A 12,214-nucleotide genomic window follows, 5' to 3' on the forward strand; every position below is an offset into this window, starting at 1 on the left:
CTCAAATAAGCCTCTCTAGTGTAGCACTGATCAACGTATGACTCAACCTTCTTGTGCAAGTAAAAACTAGATGCAACTGCATGACAACATGGAATCCCTCTTAAATCCCATTTCTTGCAAGTACAAGTTCTATTTTCAATATCAACCTCTAAAACATACATACAATAGGCTATTTGGAAACAAGTTGATGTTGAAGGAATGACAGTGCACTTAGCTGCTTCTTGCTTCTCTGAATCTAACATTTTTTGTACTTTTGGACATAACAAACCCTTCCACTTCTTCAATGCCTCTTCCTTTTTATTAGCCATCCTCTTTATTAGCATTGTTCTAATTTCTTCAATTATATCTATTAAATGATGGGATCTAGCATTCATAATGTAATTGTTAAAAGTTTCTACCATATTGCTCAAAATAACATCACACTTTCCTTCTAGTTTGACAAAAGATCTACAAAACAAGTGTGGACCACATTTCCTGAAGGCGTCAACATGTGCAAGGAATACTAAATCATTGTTATGCTAATATCAGCCTACCAAACAAAGAAACCAACCAGAAAATAAAAAAGACCAGAATCACAATCTACCTAGCAGGAATCATTAACTGCCTCATACTATCAGCAGCTCTACAAGCCAACATCCAGCATTTTTTCATGTACAGCATTTTCATGAGAATGCTGCATTGTTTCAGATTTGGGGTTGATCAATGTTTCTGATTTGTGATTGGCATTGTTTTTGATTTGTGCTTGGCAATGTTTAAGGTTTCATGAGAATGCAGAATGCAGAATGCAAAAGTATAACTGAGCATGCAGAATAGCTAAATCAGTAGGTAAATGCAGAATGTAGGTAATTTCAATCTATGACTATGCACAACATCCAACATCCAGCTAAATCCAGCACAGTATACTAAATACAGAATAGCTGAATCAGTAGGGAAGGATGTATACCTAGTGTTCATCTGATATTACTATCCAATCTTTACCATTATCATGAGGCACACACTTCTTCAATTCAGAAATGAACCATTGCCATGATTCATTGTTTTCACCCTCAACAACAGCCCACACCAATGGATACATTTGCTCGTTAGGGTCTCTCCCAACTGCACTTAATAGCATTCCTCCCCAGAATGTTTTTAGAAAACGACCGTCAATGCTTAATATTTTATTGCACCCACCAACCCAACCATCTTTAACCCCTTCAAAGCAAACAAAAAATTAAACCTCTGAAATGTGGGTGGATTTGTGCTTGGATCAGTAACAACAACGAAGTGGCTATTAGGGTTACTTCATTCTAAAACCCCAACATAGCTCATGAGCTTCTGATAATGTTGTTTCATAGATCCATGTAACCTCCTATGTGCAACATACTTAATCTTGTACGCAAAGCCCCTACTAATGACAATTCGAAATTGTTTCCTAACAATATCAACTAATACTGCAGAAGGAATCTGTGGCCTTGACTTGAATAAATCAAGTAACTGATTTGCACACCATGAAGCTTTGAATTGACAATTAGAATCCATGTTTCTTTGACAAGTCTGATCACCATTAACTTTCTTGACAATAAAGGAAGCTCGTGTTTTATCCCAACTAGCGTAGAGCTTAAAGGGACAACCATCAACATATCTTACACAAAGCTTATTCAATTTAGACTTGTCACTCAAATAAAATTTTACATTCCTTCCCTGATGAATTGCATATTTCCTTACCGCCTCCTTATATTCAACTAGGGTGCTAAAAACTTGCCCAACAATCCATTTGAACTTCCTTTGCACAAGCTCTTCCGAAATTTCATCTTCATCTTCAACCTCATACTATAGCTCATAATCAAGATCTTGTGAATCATCCTCCTCAGATGCATCTTCATCATTTACCTCAGCACTATTACCAAAATGTGGCTCATCTTCAGAAAAATCATATTCAAGAGTGTTGGACCTCTTGAGTTTTGATGATGACTACACTTTATTTAAACAAATATGTTTTTAAGAGATTATGTGCAGGTCGATATCCGATTGTAATTGTGATCGTTGATAGTACCTATGGCTTAGTTCATGGAAAAGTACATGTCAAAAGGATTCAAGAGATGTTAGAAGAGTATATCACTTGGGATGTAAAATGGAGACAAGAAGTCTACTGTTCCCAGGTTGGATGTTCTAGCAAAACTGAATTTTGGAGACAGCGCACTATTCCCAAACTAGAGTCAGCCAACGTTAACTAATAAATTCTAAAGTTTATTATTTTAGTTAATGTATTAATTAAATTAATTTGTTGCATTTATTAATTATTATAATTAATTGGCAAAAAGTTTTCTAAAAATTACTTTACGTATGAGTTTCTAAATAAAGATCCTTTATTTTAGGATCTATATTTAGTAAATATTGGATTTGCTAAATATAGGAATAGCTATTGTTGAAAAAGTCTTTGCTATTATTACTGTTTTTAACCGGTCTTCATCTTAGAAAATAGGTTATCATTCCTATAATTAGTTAGCATGTAACCATTCCTATTAAGTATAACTGTTTCTATAAATAGAATAAAAGTTCCAGCAGTTATTACTAGAACAGAAACTGCTGTTGAAGAAACTGCTGCTTAAAGGGAACATAACCTATTTTTAGTGAATGGGAACAGCGGTTATTGTTGTTTTAAACGTATGCTTGATTTATTCAAGTCTTGTGGAAATAACCGTCTGGTAGTTTAATCCACATTATTCCCATGATTATTTTGGATAAGGAATAATGGGTTGGAATATTCCTTTTTATTAGGGATTTTAGCTCTATAAATAGTGGTCTCGGTTTTGTTCAAAATTTGCCTTAGTATGAGCCATTAAATCATACGTAATTTTGGGAGAATTTTTACAAGAAAATTTTGTTTTAAAAATGCCAATTAATTTATAATATTTTCTTGTGCAACTTATTGATTTTATTTTTAGAGAATTTTTATCCTTTTGTAAGGTTTTTGAGAGAATCTTTGTAACTAGACTTGGGTGAGTCTAGGGGGAATTAGAAAGCTTCTAGTGAAGCTAGAGAAGAGAATAGCTTTGAGTAAAGCTAAGGACATAGCTTTTAGTGAAGCTAGTGTGGTGTTTAGCTTTTAGTGAAGCTAAGTTTGTTGCTTTGAGTGAAGCAATTTGAGAGAGAAGTTGGCCTAGTTGATTCGCTTCGAGTGAAGTAAGATGTTTAATGTAATTGTAACGAGTTGCCTTAAACATAGTGGAGAATTAGAAATCCCGAGGGGTCGTGGTTTTTCCTTCTATTTAGGCCTAGAAGGTTTCCATGTAAAAATCGTTTGTTTCTTTTAATTATTTCGCTCTAAGTTTAAGCTTTATTTATTTTATTCACTTCCGCAAAAACAGGGCAAAAACGCTTAAACTAGTAACAACAACAATTCACCCCCCCTCTTGTTGCTGTTCCCGTTCCTAATTGAGTCTATAAAGAGGTATGCAACTTTCACTAAGGGATTGTTTTGCCTTAGATGCTCTCTTAGGGGTCAAGTTTTTCCTATTTCCAAAAGTGGACATAACTTCACTATCTTTAGTACCACTTATTGATATTTCTAGAACCAACATCTCATTATCCTTATCATTAACTACATACACAGATAATGCTCTATTTTCAACAGCTATTTCAGTCATTTTCCCAACACAAATATCATCGGTAACTCTGTTTAACCCTTCTAAAAAGCTAACAGCATTAGGTAATTGATACCAAAGATAAAACTCATGTTTTACCCCAAGATCCTCCTTTAAAATTTCTTCTAACTCAAAAAATGACATCTTATCTAGGTCTATGGAGATGTTTTTACATATACCATACACATACTCAAAGCCCGCAACTCCTTTTTTTAATACCCCATCATACCAAAACTTCAAAGTAATTGAATCATTCAAATTAGACTAAAAACAAACAAAAAACACTAAATTACATCCATTTTCAAGTGCACAAACGTTTTTAGTTAACATCAAACAATAATCATGTATGGATTGAGAAAACCAAAACAAAATTCCATCCATTTTCGAGTAAATGGACAGAGAATTTCATCCACTTCCGACTAAATGGATAAAAAACAGTAAATTACATCCATTTTCAAAGGCATAAACGTTTTTAATCAACATCAAACAATAATCATGTATGGATTAACAAAATGGAAACAAAATTCCATCAATTTTCGAGTAAATGGACAGAGAATTTAATCCATTTTGGACTAAATGGATAAAAAAATAAATTACATCCATTTTCAAAGGCATAAACGTTTTAAATCAACATCAAACAATAATCATGCATGGATTAACAAAATGGAAACAAAATTCCATCCATTTTTGAGTAAATGGACAGAGAATTTCATCCATTTTCAACTAAATGGATAAAAACAGTAAATTACATCCATTTTCAAAGGCATAAACGTTTTTAATCAACAACAAACAATAATCATGTATGGATTAACAAAATGGAAACAAAAATCCATCCATTTTCGAGTAAATGGACACAGAATTTCATCCATTTTCTACTAAATTGATACAAGCCCTAATTTTTGGGATTAAAACAAAATTTAGGGATATATATTGCAATTGAGGAGAATAAACTAACCATGAATGAGATGATATCTTTGTAGTTGATGCGTGAGAACGAGAGGGAGAAGAATCAATGGAAATCACGAGCTTGAGGAAGATTGGTGAGGAAGCAGTGGCTGCGTAAGGGAGAAGCAGATGTTTCTGTTTCTTTTACTTAATTTTATCAGCAAAAAGAAAAAAAAAATTTAAAAAGAATGAGTAAGTTTACCGGTTACAGGTAAATTGGTATGCCAGCGGGAAACATATATCAATGTTCGTATTATTCATGGTTAATTGAAAGTTCGTATTATTGTTGGAAAATCAGTGAAATTTCGTATTATTCAGGGTAATTTTTCCTATTTTTTATCCTTAGGGAAATCTCTCTTTTGGTCTTCACTTACACAACTGTCGGGCATACATTCTTATACCAATGTAAATTGGGGTACGGTTGTTGTCTAAAAAGCTACCGCTCCACTTCTGGCTATTGTATTTTCCTCGGCGATGATTTGATCTTTTAGTCTTCAAAACAGCAACACTCTTTCCCGTAGTAGTGTTGAGGCTAAATATAGGGGTATTGCTAATGTTGCCTTTGAAACCTGTTGGCTTCAAAATTAACTTTTAGAATTACATTGTCTTGTTCAAAAGGCAACTTTAGTTTACTGTGACAATGTTAGTTCAATATACTTGTTAGGCAATCATGTGCAACATCAACGCACAAACATATTAAAATGGATATTCACTTCATCTGAGAAAAAGTGGCTCGTAGTTATGTTCGCGTGCTTCACGTACCATCGGTTACCAAAGAGCAGATAATTTTACAAAAGGTCTGCTCGTTTTATTTAATGATTTTTCGGAATAGTCTAAGCATATGTAAACATCCTACTTCGACTGAGTGGGTGTTTTAAAATATATCATTAATATATTCTAATATATTTGTATAGTTGCAGTTGCTCTATTAGTTTGGTAAATATTTACTCTTATTATTTTCCTTAGATACAACAAATTAGTTAGCTGTGTAATATATTGTACTCTCATATATACACTGGAATTGCAATGATAATCTTATCGGAAATCAATTTCCTTCAAAACCCAATTAAACCCAAGTAGTACAAACGATCCAATTCAATACATGAATCAAATACACAACTTTACTACCCATTTGATTTACAAAACTCATCTTGAATCTTAAATCCAAAAATACCCAAACGATACTTGAAACCAATTACCTAAGTGATGTAGAATGAAGTTGACAAAAAAAAGTTTACTTGATTTCCTAATACCCAACTAATACTTCATACTAACTAGAACTTGATTTAAAGAAGATGAAACCAAAACCCCCAAACCCTAGCTATAAGGTTCGAAAATGGAGAAAAGAAGGGAAGAGTTTCTGAGTTTTATTTTATTTAGTTACCATAAGAGATGTAGATGCTAATTCTGAGATTGCTTGTAGAACTTTCTGTTGGACCAACGTTGGCTTATATGTAAATATTTATATGTTATTATAATTTAATAAAATTGTGTTTATCAACTTAAATTGATCTAAATTAAAGTGTTTGGACTTAATTATTTTAATAGGTTGTGTACTTGTGTGTGTTAAATGTACATAGACTTATCTTAGGAATGTATTTTATGGTTGACTAAATACTAGTCAGAAATTATTTTATTATAAATAGCGGTTATAGTCACTAGGTTATACGTATTCCTTTTTTCATGTCATCCAATATCAAAGAGAATTAAAAGTGCGAACATCATTATGGGTGATTACTATAGGGATTGCGTATTAATATGGAAGATCTAACCGCTCTTGTTCTTTACATTAACTATAAAATAATTTTAATTTGTACGCATACGACAACGTCTTACAATATAGCACATCTCATAGTGAAATGGTTTTGTACAAGAGTATCAAATGTTTATTTTGATAATAATTTTAAAAAGAACATATATTTTTTAATTATTTATTAAAATATCCTCATTATTATCATTAAATCCAATGTATCCCGCCAATAAAAACTATGAGTAGGGTCTGGAGAGAAAAGAAAGTCAGCAACACATACTCATAAATAAGAGCGCGGCCAATGGGTCCCACAACTCGAGAGAGATCATGAATAGTTCCTGCAACGCATAAGACTGGGTGAAGTTGAAGCCAACTCCACGGACCTTCCAACTCATTAAAAAATAAGCTTATTTATTTCAAAAATAAACTACAAAATAAGCTTTTTAAACAAAAAAAATCCCCAAAATAAGCCTTGGAAAATTTTAATTCTCCAATTAAGCGTTTTCGTATCCAAGTCAAAGGTCAGGCTTTGTTTATTGTTACTAACAGCGAACAAGAGAAAAAAATTACTTTGTTCGTTGTTAGTAACAACGAATAACGAGGGACAATGTCATAACGTTTGAAGAGACAAAAAAAAGAGTTTGTAGCTGCTCGTAACAGCGAAAAAACACTGACCTCAGGCTCAAACACAAAGACATTTATTATGGTAATTTAAATTTTCCGAAACTTATTTTAGGGATGATTTTGTTTATAAAACTTGTTTTTTAGTCTATTTCTTTATTTCAAAAGTTCAAAAACTCTTTCAAAAGGGTCAAACCATTCTCAACAACCAATCACAATTCACAAACCCAAAATATTAAAAATAAAAAAAAGGAAAAGTTAATGTGAATAATACAATTTTTTCTAAATTTTTCTACAATAATATTTACTTTTGATTAATTATAAATAATACTAACTTAGGACGGTTTTTTCTTTGAATAATACCAATTTTATTTTATTAACTAATTTATTAAATTTTTTTTGTTTTATAATTTCATATAGTTTAATTATTAAGATGTTAGATATATTCAAGGAAAACACCCCTTAAGTTGGTACTATTCAAAAAAAAAAAAAAAAACAAAAACAAAAAGCAAACATTCAATTAGAGTTGTTCAAATGTGACTCGACTCGAAAATGTTTCTTTTTTAGGCTTACCGAATCCATATTACCCGAACCGAAGTTTCATCCGAACCGAAGTTGCACCTGAACCGATTGACAATCGAAAATGGGAAAATTGAACCCCAACTACGACCGATTTTTATAACCGACATATAACCGTTAACCGAGATTAAACGAACCAAATAGTGATCGAACCGAGTCATATCCGACCCGAATCATGCTCAAAACCGAACTCGATCCGGCTAAAACTGACTTAACCCGAACCAATTTTTAATCGAACTGCTGTAAAGCTGAACCAATTTTTAACATAGATGTATGATCAACTCATATTCAATCATCTTATTATTTAATCTAATAAAGTGATAGATATTTTCATCAATTAAATTTTAGGGAAATTATCAATGGTACCCCTAAGCTTTTTCGATTAACAATGGTACCCTCGTGTTGTTGAGCATCTTACAACCGTAACCTTTTCTAATTTTTTCCATCCAAAATTGTTAGCTTTTTTCATTTTTTTTATGTGACATTGACTCGATCGATAGTAATTAGTAACTCATAGTTGAATTCTACTTGAAAAAAATACCCGAACCCGATTTGTACTCGATAAACCTGAACCAATCATTAACCGATGACAACCCGAAACCGATTGAGACTTGATTCGAACTTCAATTGAAACTGTACTGATGCAAACCCAATAGCTCAAATAACTAATCTTCAACCAAGCCGTGACTAACCGATCCGACCCGAACATGACCCGTTGTAACAAATATCGAATAAATAACCGAAACAAATAACACCCGTCCAAAATCGACCCAATCGTAGAAATGAACGCCTCTATTTCAATAGTCGCGAATACTACCACCTGCAGTTCAGTATCGTCTACCTCTCGCCAGACACAGATTATTTTCTCTCTCCTAGGGTTTTCCTTCGCGAATACATTCATTAAATTAACCTTCGATTTACTCCCATTTGCTCTCAATGGATCGCCGATCAAACTACTCATACCCTCGCCGATCGAAACCACAAAAGTTCTACGTTGAAGACGATGACGACGATGAAAATGACGTTGTTTTAGCAGGCATCCCTGATTCTGACACCGACGAAGAAGAAAATAACGATGACGATGATGAAGATTTCAGCACTCACCAAAGTCGTCGTACACCAACACGACACCGTCGCAAACAAAGAAAACTCTCTTCTTACAATCACCAATTTACCCCTAATTCCTCTAACAATTCTGATTGGTCGGAACAAGCAACATCTGTACTTTTAGAAATTTGGGGTGAAAGATTTCTTCAATTGGGAAGAAGTAGTTTAAGGAGTGATGATTGGAACGATGTAGCTGAGCGCGTATCGGATGTTACTAGGTCGAAACGCAGCGTTTTAGATTGTCAAAACAGATTGAATGTGCTTAAATTGAAGTATAAGAAGGAAAAAGCTAAAGTTAGTGGCATTGGAGGTGGAAATAGTAAATGGGTTCATTTTAAAAAGATGGATGTTTTTTTGACAATGTTACCTAGACAATTACAGCAGCAAGAACAGTTTGGGTTAGCTTGTGGGGTTGATTCAGGCGAATTCGTGTTTATGAATCCGAGGTTCTATTTGGATCATTCGAATGCATGTGATGAAATGAGGGATAGCCCCGGAAATTCTGAATTCGAGTTGGGGGAGGGTGATGAGGGTGAGGATGAGGAGGACGATGAGGAGGTCAATGAAGAAGAGGCGAATGAGTCATATAGGATGTTGTCTGAATCGATTAAGAGGGTGGGAGATATATATGAGAAGATTGAGGATAGTAAGAAGGTTCATATGATGGAATTGGAGAGAATGAGGTTGGAGTTTCAGAAAGAATTAGAGGAACAAAAGAAGGAAATGATGGATCGAACGAAGACCGAGATTGCAAAGTCGAAGGAAAAGGGTGATGAGGGTAGTGATTGTTCTGTTGAGAATATGAGTGAATAATGTAGGTTGTTCCTTTTTACTTCTACTAATTTTGTTTTTCCTATGTCATCAATATTTGTTCTTTCTTGTGTCTGCAGACAATGACAATGTAGTTGTGTTTAATGTTTTGATTAAATGCAAGGATAGAAATGGTAACTTGGTGATCATAATGTTGCTATCTATTTGAAGAGTTGTTGACACAATTCTTTTTTTTTTTGACTTCCACATTTGTTACTTTAAGTTATGAGAATTTTGGTGTTTGGAATGCAAGTAGTTGAAGTAAAATTGATGGAAATTGTTTTAGTGCTACTTTGGAAGAACCCTTTTATCTCCTATGAATGTGGTGTATGTTTTTGCCATCTCCATTTTAATTACTTGGGATGTCATTTTCATTATGCAGCTTTCTTTAGGATTGCATTGGTTTGCAAGAATGTTTTGGCTTTTAATTCTATTGCCTGGTGCTATTGACATGAAAATCACATGTACATAACTTCATTAAACATGCTTGTTTCAATTAATTGTCCTGCTTGATATGAATATGATCATATACTATTTATGTTGCAACATTAGAGATTTTCTGTTTTAGTTCTGTTATTAGCTAAATCTTGCGTGTTAATGAATGGATCTTTGGTAAGAGTAGTTAATTGCTATAACTATGTTATTAATTTAATATCAATCGAAGTTTAATTCACTCATCTGAAGGTTTAAGTTGAGTAAGATGGCTGTGATCTTTGAATTCTTCAACAGGCAAGCTTTTTAGACACATTTGGTAAGCTGAAGTAACTTTTAGTGCATACCCTTATGGAGGACTATTTTTGTAGCTTTTAACATGTTACTTTTGGTTCCTCCTTATACTTATGACTTATAATCTACGTCTTATGTCGTTCTTCATTGCCAAATTGTCATTTTACAGTGTTTCCTGCTGCCCAATGTTTCCCAATAATGTATGTATGGAATGTGAAATTTTGATCTAACCTTAAATTAATCCCGTACTTGATTCGAAATTAGTGGGTCATGGAAATTTCAACACATAACCTGAAAGCAACCCAATTTGAAACCCAAAATGGGTCGAAACTGACCAATTTAACCCATTTTCGGTTTCACGACACTATTTTTAGTCCCCTTCATCATTTTTAGTCGGAGTCCACAACATTTTTAGTCAATATTTTAAAAATTTGATCTAAACATTTCTCCATTGTTGTCCTAAAATCGCTATATTGTTCTTTTTAAATACAACAATATTTTCTATGAACACGTAAATAAACTATTATTTTTTTGGAAAAAAATTAATGATAAGATAAAAACTATAGAAGTCCTTGACTTGTAGGGTCAACCCGAATGTGAAATGACTCAAACCCGAATGTGAAACGACTCAATCTAACTCGGAATTTAACTTGACCTGATAGGTATGTAAAGGTATAAATGTCTGCAATTCTATGTATAATCCTTTCTTCCTAATTTTTGGTTTGTTTTGCTTATGGTTATTGGTGGGTTTGTACGCTGAAAATATTGGGTGATTTGTTGGTTGTTAAATTAGTTTTTATAGTTTGTTGTTTATTAGTCAAAAAGTGAGTCTAAAAGCCTAAATACAAAGAAAAAGCTACTCATAATAGCTTTTTGGTTTTGTTTAAGAACCATTTTTCGGGCTTGCGTAGAAGTCATTTACCATTTTGGTTGTTTGGTTAGCAAAAGCCAAAAAGACCAATATACTCCTACCAGATAGATACTGGATCAAATAGATGTATTTTGTTTGGTTGCTTGAGACCAATATATTAGATCAATTAGACATATTTTGTTTGGTTGGTCTATGAAGAATCATTGGAAGAAAGCTAAGGATAATTTGATTCAAACTGAAACTATAAGTGAGCCCAAAAATTACTTAGAAGGGACACCAAGAAAGCGCTTCCCCTAGATTGCTGCAGCCATCCATTGAATTTCAATGTAAGCAATTTGTCAAAGATCGTTCTTTTTTTGTCACCAGATTTTCCTCATCTTTCATTGCAGCGATCATCGTCTTGAATGATTTCTGCGACCAAATCTTGAATATTTTTATGGGCCACAGACACCCAAATCAGTCTTGATGCAAATGTCCATCATCCTCAACAAACCTCGATGCTCCTGATTTCTCTGCAGTATGTCGACTTGCTGCTGCTCGGTTTGTTACCTGTTGTCGTCGTACTAGACTGATATTTCTTAAGCTTTCTCCAAACTTGACAAATAAATTTAAGGTGATATAGGTAGAATTCATTTTGTGTTCCATTGAAGAGCTGCAATTTGTGTATGTTTTTTCACCAGACTTGCTCTTAGGTCCATGAAACCAAAAGCACAGTCGATGCAGTATGAACAATTACTGCCTCCTGTAATTACCAAAAAAAAAAAAAAAAAAAAAAAGCGGCACGTAAGTGTAAATGAGCATAGATTATTAACTACATATTGAAAGTTCAAATTTCCTCTTACTAAATTAACTTTAGGTTTTAGAATTTTCAAACATAAGAAAAGAACCGAACATAGCGGATATGAAGTTTAGGTTATAGTTGAGACAAATAATATTGATTGATTTGATCCTATATTGCCTTACCAATTTAGGTAGTGTAATAAAAATATTGTTTACACAAGAAACAAATCTTCCGAAATGTATGCTTATGCATTGACGAGTGAAGATCAAACGTGGAGAAATTTGTATTGGCTCATTTGAGCCAAATAGATAATTGGTTCAGTGGAAATACTCATAGAGTTTGGGTGTGGTGATAGGAATGGATTTTTGATTCTAAGTGACCTACGTCATAAAAGGAGT

The 12,214-nt window shown here is 33.4% G+C and overlaps 1 protein-coding gene across 1 annotated transcript; it reads left to right on the top strand.

Annotated features, from left to right (window-relative positions):
• Positions 1-8,305: 8,305 nt before the first annotated feature.
• Positions 8,306-9,623, top strand: LOC130814597 (trihelix transcription factor ENAP2-like). Its single transcript, XM_057680717.1, has one exon. It carries the CDS (start codon positions 8,458-8,460, stop codon positions 9,439-9,441), a length of 984 nt encoding a protein of 327 aa, XP_057536700.1. The 5' UTR covers positions 8,306-8,457; the 3' UTR covers positions 9,442-9,623.
• The last annotated feature ends 2,591 nt before the right edge of the window (positions 9,624-12,214 follow it).

Source organism: Amaranthus tricolor, chromosome 6 (genome assembly GCF_026212465.1).
Source record: "Amaranthus tricolor cultivar Red isolate AtriRed21 chromosome 6, ASM2621246v1, whole genome shotgun sequence".
Lineage (NCBI taxonomy): Eukaryota > Viridiplantae > Streptophyta > Magnoliopsida > Caryophyllales > Amaranthaceae > Amaranthus > Amaranthus tricolor.